This window comes from Budorcas taxicolor, chromosome 16 (genome assembly GCF_023091745.1).
Source record: "Budorcas taxicolor isolate Tak-1 chromosome 16, Takin1.1, whole genome shotgun sequence".
NCBI lineage: Eukaryota > Metazoa > Chordata > Mammalia > Artiodactyla > Bovidae > Budorcas > Budorcas taxicolor.
The window spans coordinates 29,283,694-29,299,163 of record NC_068925.1 but is presented as its reverse complement, the minus strand read 5'-3'; the positions used below and the strand labels follow the sequence as shown (position 1 = coordinate 29,299,163).

Here is a 15,470-nt window from a genome sequence, read left to right as displayed (position 1 = left end):
TTTTGGTGACATATTGCTTTACCTTGTCACTTCCAGAAAATCATTTATGATTGCATATACAGCTTGCTTTCTGATCTTTTACCCTCACCATTGTCTTCCAATTCTAATGCAAGACTCCAGTGTTAGTACTTCCATTTGACTTGCAGATTATAAGTATGGAATGTATCAATTATGCATTAATTAGAGATGAACTTTTACCTTCTCAGGTATGCTGTCCTTGTCAATGTTAATCAGTTTTTTTAGGAAACCAGTTTCTGAAAGAAGTAACTTTGCTGTAGTCCAGTTAGGTTTCTTTTGTAGAAGAATACAAACTGCATTCATGACAGTCAGTACAAGGTAAGGAGGCCGTGTATATACTCTGTAATAAATGGTTAAAATCTAATCAACTTCATAACTGAAATCAAAGATACCCTGTAAACTATCTCAAAAGATAATACACACAGATTTTTAACAAGTATTTTGGTAAGAAGAACTATTCGCCAATATATAGCTATTTCATCATTCAGTTCAGTTCAGTTCAGTCGCTCAGTCGTGTCCGACTCTTTGCGACCCCATGAATCGCAGCACCCCAGGCCTCCCTGTCCATCACCAACTCCTGGAGTTCACTCAGACCCATGTCCACCGAGTCAGTGATGCCATCCAGCCATCTCATCCTCTGTCGTCCCCTTCTCCTCCTGCCCAGCATCAAAGTCTTTTCCAATGAGTCAACTCTTTGCATGAGGTGGCCAAAGTACTGGAGTTTCAGCTTTAGCATCATTCCTTCCAAAGAAATCCCAGGGCTGATCTCCTTCAGAATGGACTGGTTGGATCTCCTTGCAGTCCAAGGGATTCTCAAGAGTCTTCTCCAACACCACAGTTCAAAAGCATCAATTCTTCGGCGCTCTGCCTTCTTCACAGTCCAACACTCACATCTATACATGACCGCAGGAAAAACCATAGCCTTGACTAGACGGACCTTAGTCGGCAAAGTATCTTCAAAAATTTGAGTATCTTTAGTACATGGGTATCTTTGCTTTAGGAAGATGAAATGAATAACACTTAACTATGTAGAACATAGAGAAATTTGGTGGCTCAGAGGTTAAAGAGTCTGCCTCCAACGCAGGAGACCCGGGTTCGATCCCTGGGTCGGGAAGATCCCCTGGAGAAGGAAATGGCAACCCACTCAGTATTCTTGCCTGGAGAATCCCATGGGTGGAGGAGCCTGGTAGGCTACAGTCCACGGGGTCGTGAAGAGTCAGACATGACTGAGCGACTTCACTTCACTTCATGTAGAACATACAAGTTAGATGTTAATTATTTTCATTACAAAAGTATTTGCTGCAGAGTTCTTTAAAAGAAGGACCTCTCCTCTTTCATCCCAGTATTGGTTTACTGATAGCCCCTTGACAGAAACACTATATGTGTGTGGGGGTAGTTGAGAGTCAACCCTATTCCTGTAATTTGAAGGGTGCTGTAAGGTGCAACTCCCATTAAACACATCCTCTGATTATTCTTCATCCTGATCTAAAATTCCTACTATAAAGATCACAGGTAATATAGAGTTGAGGGAGGGAGGGTAGATGGGAATTTGTCTCCTAAGTTATTAATGATGTAATTATTGGAACATTGGAAGTTGCCTCTTAGCTACGTCCGAATCAGCTGACATGTGTTTGTGCATGCTAAGTCCCCTCAGTTGTGGAAATAGCAGGTGGGAAAGAGAATGGACTAAACTGTGTCTCTGCTGCATGTCCTGAGAATAGCAATGAAGATCATATCATAAGGCATTTCATTTGTCTGGCGCAACATCACAAGGGATAATGTTTAAAAAACAAAACAACAACAAAAAAATAAAACCAAGGCATATGCAAGGAATTCAAGCATTAGGTTAGTTTTCTTTAGCTTTAGTACAAGGGCAGGGGAAAAGGCCTGTTTAATCAGAGGAAACCAGTTAGCATTAATCTTTTTTGAGCACTTGCCTTATGCCAGACTATTCTAAACATTTTACATGTTTCAACTCATCCAATCCTTTCAGCATTTATTATTACTCCAGTTGCATAGAAGGGAAGTTGAAACACAGAAAGGCTGTATACTAGAAAGCAGCAGTGCCAGAATTCCAACCCAGGAAGCTTAGTATCAGAGCCCATGATAGGTAAAATGGCTTATTTTAAAAGTAGGATATAGACATAACTTTTCCCATGTATTTTTGTTTTATTTTGAGTTCTTGCAACTCAAAAGAGACTTCAGTAAATTACTCACCTTAATTCAGAGACATCAGCTTTATCCAGGGCGTTTAGAGCCACAATTGCCTTGTCGAGAGCTGGCAGTACACTTTTTAATTCATTGTCAGCTTTCTGCAATAAAGTTATAAGTCCCTAAATACCTATGAATGAGTATAGTTGCATACTTAAAATTTTTATATTTTAAAGTTGGAAAATGTAATTCGACATTTTTACAATGCCCGTAAGTTATGCTTCTGTATAACTTAGGGATGTACACACGTGCTTGCACTGTTAGAAACATGTGTTACTGTCTTATATTAGTGCATTTTGCAATCTCTGATGAGAAGTTATCTGTGAGAAGTGAAAACACTGAGTGTTTTCTGCCTTCTGTGTTAGACTTAGTGTAGTTTTAACATTGCCCTTTTGGGAGTGGTCCACTTAAAGATGGAATTCTAAAGAATCCATCTGCCAATGCAGGAGACACTGGTTTGATCCTTGAGTCAGAAAGATCCCCTAGAAGAGGAAATGGTAACCCACTCCAGTATTCTTGCCTGGAGAAGTCTATGGACAGAGGAGCCTGGTGGGCTACAGTCCATGGGTTGCAAAGAGTTGGACACAACTAAGTGACTGAACATGCCACTTAAAGACAGATTACTGTAATGCTAATGAAGTTTGAAACCCCTCAGCTGCACAGATCCCCTTCCAAGTTCCTGGAAGGAATTTTGCCAATATGTGTGCAGGGTTATACATTTTTGTGAAGTAAGACATTCTATTTGCAATCAGATAAGATCAATTTCTCTACCCTTTTGACTGACTCTTTGTTGGCTATTCTGTCATGAAAGGTGGTGCTGGATAGACTGTGGATATTTTTGGTATTTCGCTAACAAGCTGACTTGGGGGTTATATTTATGTTGCTTAGAGTCACTTCTCTGTATAGTTAAGTTATTACATGCTATTACAAATATGAATGACTTCTAGAAATACTTCTGTTGTCTGCTGTTCCAGCTTTCCTGGTGATGTGACACTAAGGTGAAGGGCCAGAGGTCATGCTATGATATAACTTGTACTTATAGTGCCCAGCATCAGAATTTTGTCTGTAGAAAATCCTTCCACTTATTAAGATGAGTAACATTGTAAGTAGATAGTAGATCCTCACTGACACCTACTCAAAATGGAAGTTCATTCTTCCATGAATATACTTGATAATACAATGTACACTATTCTAAACCTACTGTACATCTGCCCCCGTTTCTTTGATGAGAGGGAAAGACTAGAGATCTCTTCAAGAAAATTAGAGATAACAAGAGAACATTTCATGCAAAGATGGGCTCGATAAAGGACAGAAATGGTATGGACCTAACAGAAACAGAAGATGTTAAGAAGAGGTGGCAAGAATACACAGAAGAACTGTACAAAAAAGATCTTCACGACCCAGATAATCACGATGATGTGATCACTAATCTAGAGCCAGACATCTTGGAATGCGAAGTCAAGTGGGCCTTAGGAAGCATCACTACGAACAAAGCTAGTGGAGGTGATGGAATTCCAGTTGAGCTATTTCAAATCCTGAAAGATGATGCTGTGAAAGTGCTGCACTCAATATGCCAGCTAATTTGGAAAACTGAGCAGTGGCCACAGGACTGGAAAAGGTCAGTTTTCATGCCAATCCCAAAGAAAGGCAATGCCAAAGAATGCTCACACTACTGCACAACTGCACTCATCTCACATGCTAGTAAAGTAATGCTCAAAATTCTCCAAGCCAGGCTTCAGCAATACGTGAACCGTGAACTTCCAGATGTTCAAGCTGGTTTTAGAAAAGGCAGAGGAACCAGAGATCAAATTGCCAACATCCGCTGGATCATGGAAAAAGCAAGAGAGTTCCAGAAAAACATCTATTTCTGCTTTATTGACTATGCCAAAGCCTTTGACTGTGTGGATCACAATAAACTATGGAAAATTCTGAAAGAGATGGGAATACCAGACCACCTGACCTGCCTCTTGAGAAACTTGTACGCAGGTCAGAAAGCTACAGTTAGAACTGGACATGGAACAACAGGCTGGTTCCAAATAGGAAAAGGAGTACGTCAAGGCTGTATATTGTCACCCTGCTTATTTAACTTATATGCAGAGTACATCATGAGAAATGCTGGACTGGAAGAAGCACAAGCTGGAATCAAGATTGCCGGGAGAAATATCAATCACCTCAGATATGCAGATGACACCACCCTTATGGCAGAAAGTGAAGAGGAACTAAAGAGCCTCTTGATGAAAGTGAAGGAGGAGAGTGAAAGAGTTGGCTTAAAGCTCCACATTCAGAAAATGAAGATCATGGTATCCGGTCCCATCACTCCATGGGAAATAGATGGGGAAACAGTGGAAACAGTGTCAGACTTTATTTTTGGGGGCTCCAAAATCACTGCAGATGGTGACTGCAGCCATGAAATTAAAAGACGCTTACTCCTTGGAAGGAAAGCTATGGTCAACCTAGATAGCATATTCAAAAGCAGAGACATGACTTTGCTGACTAAGGTCCATCTAGTCAAGGCTATGATTTTTCCAGTAGTCATGTATGGATGTGAGTGTTGGACTGTGAAGAAACCTGAGCGCCAAAGAATTGATGCTTTGGAACTGTGGTGTTGGAGAAGACTCTTGAGAGTCCCTTGGACTGTAAGGAGATCCAATCAGTCCATTCTGAAGGAGATCAGCCCTGGGATTTCTTTGGAAGGAATGATGCTAAAGCTGAAACTCCAGTACTTTGGCCACCTCATGCAAAGAGTTGACTCATTGGAAAAGACTTTGATGCTGGGGGGGATTGGGGGCAGGAGGAGAAGGGGATGACCGAGGATCAGATGGCTGGATGGCATCACGGACTCGATGGACGTGAGTCTGAGTGAACTCCGGGAGTTGGTGATGGACAGGGAGGCCTGGCGTGCTGCGATTCATGGGGTCGCAAAGAGTTGGACATGACTGAGCGACTGAACTGAACTGAACTGAACTGATTAAACAAAAATTAATCAGGATTCATGGACTTTTAGGTAATAATTATTATAATTTGAAAAGATGTTTTAAAATGTCTCATTGAAAGAAGTGAGAAATTACAGATTCCTTGTACAGGTATATGTCAAAGGTGCCTTATTTTATAATTTTTAATTCTTATCAGATCATCTTCAGAAGACAAAGCAGCTCTAGGGACTGTTTATTTGGTTTGTGTCACTTCTCTCATTGCCTGAATAATTCTGTCTTTTTAGACTGGCCAATTTCCTTCTGTTCCCTCTAGTCAGAATTCCAGTAGGAACTAGTCTGGTGTAGCAGATTACCAAATGTTCAACCCTGGTCTGATCAATGGCCACCCCTAGTCAGAGAAGGCAGAGAGTAGAATTTCACATTTTCCATGTGCAAAGGTTTTTCATGGAGCAACTCCATCAATTAAAAAAAAAAAAAAAATATATATATATATATATATAAGCTAAAACCTCAGTTGGGGGAATTATTTATTTATGTTAAATACAAAAGCTACTATCATTAGCTAATATCTCAAAGTATCACAATAAATATTTAGGCAAGGTTTATTATAAACAATAGTAAATGTGAATAGATATTTCTAATAGCCTTTTTGATAATTTCAAAATATTTTGCTTGGCTCCTTGTTAGATCTGATTACATCATCATTAAAAACATGGCTGAAGAATAAGTAGTTCATACCAGAGATATGAGAGGTATCAGCCTGCCGTCTTCTCATTGTTCACATGTACTTCCAGTGTTAGCATTATTTTCAATCCAAGGTTTCTCTGAGAAACCTTTTCAAGCTACCTGTCCATATTGTTTTTATTTTTTTAATATAAATTTATTTATTTTAATTGGAGGCTAATTCCTTTACAATATTGTATTGGTTTTGCCATATATCAGCATGAATCCGCCACGGGTATACACGTGTTCCCCATCCTGAACCCCCCTCCCACCTCCAAATTGGATAACATAATAGGTAAATTCCCTCACTTGGACACAAATAAACTGCAGGGCTTCCTGCTGAGCATTGAGGAAAGGAGGAGGCCACTGCAACAACCCTTCCATCCTTCAGATGATCCTCTTGGAGGCCACATGCATTTCTGATCTGGGTTGAATGAGTTTTATTCATTGTAACCAAAAGAACCAACTATCTATTTTCTTAAGGGACCCTCTGTCTTTGCACTTCACTTAATAGTACTTGGCATGTAGTAGGTATTAATATAAATATTTTCAGGGAAAAAAAATGAAAAACAGGCAAAGTTGGAACACTATATATTTACAAGCAGTTAGCCTGACTTTAAAATTTTTGGGGTAGGAAACAATTTTGCAAATCTCTAAGTGACTTTCACTGATTATATTTTAATTTTACCTGAGCATACTCTTCTACGATTCTTACTTCTTCTTCCATGATTTCTTCATCCTGTTTAACAAGCATCTGAACTTTCTCAACCACTTGGGAATCTTTCTGTAGTTTTTCCATTAGGATTTCTTTCTCCTAATGAACCAAACAACTCTTCTTAAAATAAGTTTTAAGAGACATGATATCTTTTTAAAAAGATAAATCAAATAGCTTATTTCATTCTTATAGAATGTGTCAAAATCACCACGAAATATATTTGTTTAATAGACTAATAAAAATGATTACAACAAATATAATTTCATATAATTTCATACATATAAAGATTGATGATGAGTAATGATTTTTAGAATACTTGGCCAACTGCAAGTTACCACAGTGCATTTCAGAGGTATTTAACTAATAACTGCAGATTTTTCTATTTCTTTTATAATTAGCTAAATACTTATTATTGGCTTCCCAGGTGGCTCAGTATTAAAGAACGTGCCTGCCAATGCAGGAGACATGGATTTGATCCCTGGGGAAGGAAGATCCCCTGGAGGGAGAAATGGCAACCCACTCCAGTATTCTTGCCTGGAAAATTCCATGGACAGAGGAGTCTGGTGTTCTACAGTCCATGGAGTCACAAAGAATCAGACACAACTGAGCGACTGAGCACGTATATCAATTATCACATTTAATTATTAAAATATAATAATGGCTGAGTAATACGCCATTACATATAGGTACCACATCTTTTTTTATCCAATCATCTGTCGATGGACATCTACAATGCTTCCATGTCCTATTGTAAATAGTGTTGCAATGAACATTGGGGTACATGAGTCTTTTTGAGTTACTGTTTTCTCAGGGTATATGTCCAGTAGTGGAACTGCTGGGTCATATGGCAATTCGCACAGATGTAGAGAAAGGACTTGTGGACACAGGGCAGGAAGGAGAGGGTGGGACAAGCTGAAAGAGTAGCAGTGACATACATACTCTACCATGTACAGAATAGACAGTGGGAAGCTGCTGCATAGCACAGGGAGCTCGGCTTGGTGCTCTGTGATGACCTAGAGGTGTGGAATGGGGGCTGGGTGTGAGGGAGGTCCAAGGAGGGTATATATGTACACATATGGCCGAATCATGTGGTTGTATAGCAGAAACTAACACAATATTATAAACCAATTATATTCCAATAAAAATAATTTAAAAATACAATCATGTTACTACTTTGCTATTGTTGTTGTTACTGCTCCCCTCATTTTACAGATAAGAAAACTAAGACTAAGAGAGGCTGCACAGCTGCATGGTAATAAAGCTGAAGTTCGAACCCATGTTTGTCAAGTATCAGCTTCTGCTTGCAAACACCATTCCATGTTAAACCATACAAGTTTTAAAAGAGATCCCAAATCAAACACACCTTTGTTTTTTGTTCTATTTGAGGGCCAAGAATCAAGAGCTCCTCCTGCATATCTGTAACTAGAGCAGTTGTTTCCAGGATCTTGGATAGGCCCATATGGAAACGTTCCCTGAAGGGAAAGAAAGTATTAAGAAAGCATTTCGTTGTTGTTCAGTTGCTCAGTAATGTCCAACTCTCTGCGACCCCACGGACTGCAGCACACCAGGCTTCTCTGTCCTTCACTATCTCCTGGAGTTTGTTCAAATTCATGTCCATTGAGTCAATGACCCAAACATCTCATCTTGTCATTCCCTTTTCTCTCACGCCCTCAATCTTTCCCAGCAGCAGGGTCTTTCCTATGAGTTGGCTCTTTGCATCAGTTAAGAAAGTATAGATATAACAAAATAATAGCCAAGCAAGATTCACTGTAATCATGGACTGGAAGACCACATAGTAAAGATGCCCATTCTCCCCAAAATGATATATAGGTTTCCTGTCAGAATCTCAGTAAAAAAAATTTTTTTATGTATAGATGTACTTATTCCAAAATTTATATGGAAAGGCAAATGAACTAAGGTAATTAAAATAATTTTGAAAAAAAGAATAAAGTGGGTGGAATTATTCTACCTGATTGTAAGACTGATTACATAGCGATAGTAATCAAGATTATGTGGTATTGGCAGAGAGATAGATATGACGATTGATGGAACAGATAGAGAAGACAAAAGTAAACCCACACAAGGACACCTAACTCAGTTTTGACAAAGGTGCAAAAGCAATGGAGGAAGAAAAGGTTTTTCAACAAATGGTGCTGGGGCATCAGTTACATCAGATGAACTGTAACCTAAACCTTATACCTTATGTTTATGCAAAAATTAACTTGAAATGGACCATAGAATTAAATGTAAAACTATACTGCTTTTAGAAGAAAATATAGGAAAAAGTGATCAGGATCTAGGGCTTGGTGAAGAGTTCTTATACAGGAGAAGAATAATTTATAAAAGAAAAAAAATCATAAATTGGGCTTGCTCAAAAATTAGAAACCTTTTCTCTGTGAAAGGGAGAATGAAAATACAAGCTACCAACTGGAATAGGGTATTTGCAATCCACATGTCTGACAAAGGACTTATTTTAGAATATATAAAGAATTCTCAAACTAACAATGAAAAATTTGAACAATTTAGAAAATGTGAAAAAGATATGAAGACACATTAAACTGAAAAGGATATATGGATGGCAAATAAGGGCATGAAAAGATATTCAGCATCACTAACCATTAAGGTGTAAATTAAGATCACAATGTCATATAATTACCTAGTTATTAAAATAGCCAGTATAGAAAATAGTGACAATACCAAATGCTCTCAAGGATGCAGAGAAACTGAATCTCCCATACATAATTTATAAAACTACAAAAAATAGTACAGTCATTTTCAGTAACAATTTGATATTTTCTTCATAGGTTAGATGACCTAACAGTCATACTCTTGCCATTTATCCTAGAGAAACAGAAATTTATATCTGCCCAGAAACCTGTACAGAGATATATTCATAATAACTCCAAATTAGAATCAGCCCAAATTCCTTCAATGGTTAGACAAACTGTGGTACGCCCATATGGACTATTACTTGAGCGATAAAATGGAATAAACTCATGATACATGCAATAGCTTAGATCCCAGAGGCATTATGTTGAGTGAAAGCACTATCACTCTCTGCATGTGAAGAATAAAAATGGAGAAATGCAGAGAGATTAGCAGTTGCAAGGTATTTGGAATAGGAGGAGGAAAAGAGTGGGAGTGACTGTAAAGAGGGTACCAGTAGCGGGAATCTTTGTGATAATGAACTAGTTCTATATCTTGACTGCTGTTGTGGTTGTACAAATCGCTACCAATGATAAAGTTGAATGGCACAGAACTATAAACACACATTGTGCCAGTGACAGTTTCCTGGTTTTGATGTTGTACTATAGTTAAGTAAAATGTGAGCACAGAGAGAAACTGAGTAAAAGGTACTTTGGACCTCTCTGTACTATTTTTGTCACTTCCTGTGAATCTAATAATGTCCCAAACAAATTTTCTTTTAAAATAAGAAACAATAAGTTTGAAAAATTTTCATTTATCTATTCACTAGAATAAAAAACTGAAAATATACATTTGTATGGAATAAAATAAATAGAAAAATTTAAATAAGAAGACTACAAAGCTATTGGTCAACAAAATTTTAGTTCTAAGACAGGGAATAAGTTCCATAGAGCATTTTCTAAAAAACTGAATATATGGTTTCTACTTCTTGGGCTTTCATAATCTATGAGAACATCATCACCCATACCCTTTAAATTGTGAATTACACAAATATTTTTGATATTTTATTCTTTTATCTAGCTCTAGGATAGGTCCTCAAAAGTCTCATGTGGATTACCACATTAGCTTTTAAGTCTTCTTTGTTTTTATTTTTTGTCTCTCTACAATTTATTCTCCATACCAGAGTGATCTTCCTAAAGTCAGTCTCTTTATACTATTCACCTAATTAAAGAGTTATCATTTGTTGTGTGTTGTGTACGTCAGACATTGTGCTTAGCATTTAATTTGTGAACATATGACCCCCTAGAAACAGGTGATATTAAAAATAAAATGGACTCAAAGGAAAAACTAAAGAAACATAGGCAACTGAAACTAAGCTCCCAATGAAGCACACACTTATGACAGGTAACTTGGGCTTTAAAAGTGATTATTTCCCAAAAGGATATCTCCCACTGATACAGGATGCTAAGTGTTTTGGAGGTGGAGAAGAGGCGTGGACTGGCTGTAAGAGACCCAAAGCACATAATTAACCGTTCCCTTCTCTTTTTTTCGTCCCATATCTATCCCTGGGAAGCTTCTTACTGGATTTGTAAGAGGTAAAGAAGAGCTATGACATTTGGACTTATAACCTGGTGTTCTTTGTACCACCTAGCTATACTTGATGGATATAAGCACTGACGGATATTGATGATAATGAGCATGCACAGAAGGTGATAACTTAGGTAATCCTCATTACACATCAGGGGGTTAAGGAGATGTTCTAGGATAGTTCAAGGTACATAAGGAAGAAACTATTGAGCAACTTAGGGATGTACAGTGTGGGTAAGACATGGGGAAGACTGGGAAGTGGATGAAGTGATTGTGACAGATACTGGTCATACCAATCACGACTGTGAATGGAGAGCAACAACCCTGGATGGTGAGAAGGGGACACCTTAGAAACTTGGAGGTCAGAGGTAGAAGGAAGTTCCATCATTTCCTTATAACTCTTGTCTATAGGAGATCTGGCCAATTTACCCAGCCTGTGGCCATCATACTCAATTTAATCACTAACTAACAAAAGGCTTAATCCATGGACTTTCAGAAACATTTTAGGAGCTGCTAACCCAGAGGAGTGAATGGCTTTTATATAAAACAATGGAACAAGATTAACCTTTTGAACTAACAGGACTATTTTCACAGACTGTAGCAACTGCTGTACAACTGATGTTGAATGTGCCACTCACAGTTGTTGACAAAAACTATAAATGAGATTCTGATACCATGTGAGTAAAATGCTGCTGCTGAGGTTGCTACTGCTTCTGTAAATGTCACGTCTATACTCGTGTGCCATATACAAACTAGTTTAAACTCTCAAGCATGAGTGGTGGTGAAAATTTTCATTGCCCTGGGCTTCCAGCTGACCAGTAAAGGCAGAGTATGGGCGACTGCCAATTATTGATGCATTTGGATCAATAACAATTTTAACTGGCTTGACTCAAGATACGAAATCTGTCTGTGGTCTGTCCTCCAAGTGGCAGTCATCATGGCTATTCTCACCCAATGTTGTCCAAGAATGGATTTGGTCTAAGTCCCTATCAGTGCACTTAACTGGGGTATCTGATAGAGTGGGCTATTCTTTTTCAGCTGGATAAATGACAGGTTGGAGGATAGAGCTGTAAAGGAATGCCTTCACGTGGTACCCTGGCAACCTTTCATGCCTTCACATAGGTCACACAGGAGAAGGTTTAACTACGACTGAGATAAGTCTGTGATCCTTTTGGAACATGATAGCATGGAATGCTTATGAGCAGATGCTATAAGACCATTTCCCACTGTCTATCTCCTGGGAGGCTGTCATGAGATTGTTTCTCAATGACTCTAGAGTTCTGATTAGATATGAGACTTTCTAGCTCAGGATTCCTCCCCCACCTTCCCAGGGCCAGCTGAAGGTTCTAAAACTGCTGAGCTGCAGCCTGCTGTGGACTTCTCAGCAGCAGGGCCTCCCACTATCAGTGTTGTAGTTGGGAAGATTCCCTGGAGAAGGAAATAGCAACCCTCTCCAGTACTCTTGCCTGGAGAATCCCATGGACAGAGGAGCCTGGTGGGCTACAGTCCATGGGGTCCCAAAGAGTTGGACACAACTGAGTGACTTTCACTTTCATTTCATGGGATAAGGGACATTGGGAATGGCAATGCTGGTTACTCTTGTTTCCATTGTCCATGTCTGACTCTAACAATCTATTGCTTCTTCACTGGCAGAATCTGTCAGCCTTGCCTTTACAGGGGCAGCCTGTGAATGACCACAGGGGAGATAGACACCTACCTCTTTTAAGATCTTCTGTAGCTTTTGCTCTTTTCCCTCCAATGAAAAGGTGGGTTGGGGTTCACTTGCATCTGTATCCCTTTTCACAAATAACAGCACAAATATAGTATACGTATATCTGACTTGGTCTCAAAGCCTTACCTCTTCTTTTGCATTTCCTTCTCTCGGGACTTCAAAATGTGGGCAAACGTATCCATGAATCTCAAGTAGTTACTGGGAGTGATATAATAATGTCTTCTAGTTGTTTGAAAGTATTTTATGTTCAACTCTTTCACGCTTTGGTGGATCTGGACACATGTTGGGACAAGTTTTTCTTTTAAGTTCTGAAAAATAGTAATTTCTAAGAATTAAGAGAAAGCAGTCTAAATACACACACACTAAAGAAAATTGACAATGCAAATACATTTGTCATTTCTGAGATGTGGAGATGGAGAAAAAGGGTTTGGATGAATGGGATTAAAAATACATGAGATTTTGTGGTTAGGATGATGTTAGGGTGGAAAAGACAAAAAGAGAAAAGGTTAACAATAAATGACATCTCAGCTAGGTTTTTCCTTTATTTCTGCTGCAGCACTCCAAGGATTTAGGGTACATTGTCAATGGCCAAGGTTTATAGTGCTTTATCTTGTATCTTCCTTTCTTTAAAGTAGGTTATTGATAGCAAGATACCCAATTTTCATGAGTGAAATAAAGCTAGAAAAATGTAAGGACTTAAAGGATGTATAGTCAGCCCTCTGTATCTGTGGGTTCTGCACCCACAGATTCAAACAACCACTGAAAATACTTCTTAAATATTCCAGAAAGTTTCCAAAAGCAAAATATGAATTTCTCTTGTGCTGGCAACTATTTACATAGCATTTGCATTGTATTTACAATTATTTACATATACTTACAATGTATTAGGTATTACAAGTAATTTAGAGATGATTTAAAATATATCATAGAGTGTGAGCATATTATGGGTAAATGCTATACCATTTTATATAAAGGACTTGAGATCCTCTGCAGAAGGGATAGGCTACCCAGTCCAGTATTCCTGGGCTCCCCTTGTGGCTCAGTTGGTAAAGAATCTGCCTGCAATACAGGAGACGTGGGTTTGATCCCTGGGTTGGGAAGATCCCTTGGAGAAGGGAAACGCTACCCACTCCGGTATTCTGGCCTGGAGAATTCCACGGACTGTCTCCTGCATTGGAGGCAGACGCTTAAACCTCTGAGCCACCAGAGAAGCCACTGTATAGTCCATGGGGTCGCAAAGAGTTGGGCATGACTGAGTGACTTTCACTTTCACTTGAGCATCCTGATTTTGGTATCTTGCAGGGGTTGGGGGAGGGGGCTGGAATCGTTCCTTATGGAAATCAATGGATCGATCAGTGTAGAGATACAGGTAGGCAAAACTAGAATAGAAAGAGTGTCCTCTTTGCTTACCTTCAGAGAGAATCTGACTTGAACATAATCTAGTTGTGTTTATGCATCTCCAATCCACCAAGCCTAGCTAAACTGGTCACTCTTAACTCAGCTGCAATTTCTTGCTGGTTTCACCCTGAATCTACCCTTACTGGCCTTTGCTTTCCATGAACACTTGGACAGGTAAGGTTTTAAGCCCCTTTCTAGGTCCCACAGAGTTTCAGGCCTCTCTGAATTTACAACTTCTTTTGCCAACATCTCTTGGGATCTTCATTTGAATCACTCTAGAATAGATTCTTATTGCCTTGTGGCGCATGAGTTCTGAGGTAATTTTGTGTGTGGCCTGTGCTCTCATTTCTTTGTAGTTGTGTTGCTGTAACCAACCCAGTGAAATTCACAAGAAGTACACAGAAGGTTGCAGTATCCTCTCCAGCGCATGAAAAATGGAGGTTATTTACCTTCGTGGAAATCTGCTGTCCACCATGAGGGCAGAACAGTGAAGAGACCCCAGCAGTGAGGAATCTGGGCATCACTGAGACAGGGTGAATTAGGGGGCAAAAGAGATGAGGAGTTGATAAAGAGTCAAGACAAACACTTATTTCATAATTTTGCCCAGAACTGCCTCTCTTTGCCCACCTAAGGTTCATTGTCATTCATAGCAGTAGTGTTGTTGGATTCTGATAATAAATAGAAATCGTCACTTGCATTAGATTTCTTTAAAGGGGTTATATTTACCTCTCTGTTCTTGATATCCACTTTTTCTCTTAAGAAAGCGTCAGCTACAATCAGGAGAGCTTCCTCCGGCCATTTCTCATACCAATCAACTGTGCAGGAGCTGATCAGGGAAGGATATAGTCTACAGTTTTGGTGAAAGTTAGGTCTTGTAGGGCTCATGGTCATAAGAATATGAAGATTTTTATGTATTCTCTGAAAATTAATGAAAATATAAGTTGTTTAAATGCAATCCACTGCTTTGAAGAAAATATTATACGGAAAATTCCATTTAAAATTTGTTTCCATTTTTTCCTTAATTGGGGGGAGTACCTATCAATCATGTACTGAGTGTCTGTCATAAACCAGAGTCCTTCCAAGGGAAACTACAAGCTTCACAGAGCCCTTCTGAGGAAAGGAGCCAGGTTCTGTTCTAGGGGACCTCACCCTCTTGGCTTCAGCTGGATGGACTGGGTAGGGGAGTCACTGGACTCAGAACATTCTTTGTATAAACCATCCTTTATAAGGGGATCTGGTGCTAGAGCTCTATTCAGTAGAGTTTATACTCTACTGAATAGAGCTCAGGCAGTTTATATCAGATGGTGACGAGTCTGTCTGTTTAACTGTTTCCTCTGGAGTGGTGTGCATTTAAGACTCACAGAAACTCAAAGAAAGAAACAGTCAGATGAATTAAAGCTAAAAGAGATGCAGAGAATCAGATAATGTTATGTACAGAACACTGCAGAGATACTAATAAACTCCTACAGCTGAAGGATTACAGCCAAGCAGTATTAGATTCTATATA

The 15,470-nt window shown here is 39.0% G+C and overlaps 1 protein-coding gene across 1 annotated transcript in view; it reads right to left on the bottom strand.

Moving 5' to 3' along the window:
* Window positions 1-15,470, bottom strand: part of DNAH14 (dynein axonemal heavy chain 14) — a 388,242-nt gene that overhangs the window by 103,772 nt on the left and 269,000 nt on the right. Inside the window, exons 57-62 of the mRNA XM_052654143.1 lie at window positions 14,690-14,881; window positions 12,692-12,873; window positions 7,964-8,072; window positions 6,574-6,699; window positions 2,236-2,330; window positions 199-358 (exon numbers count right to left, since the gene is read on the bottom strand). Coding sequence (XP_052510103.1) covers window positions 199-358; window positions 2,236-2,330; window positions 6,574-6,699; window positions 7,964-8,072; window positions 12,692-12,873; window positions 14,690-14,881 — 864 coding nt within the window. The remainder of the gene's footprint in view (window positions 1-198; window positions 359-2,235; window positions 2,331-6,573; window positions 6,700-7,963; window positions 8,073-12,691; window positions 12,874-14,689; window positions 14,882-15,470) is intronic.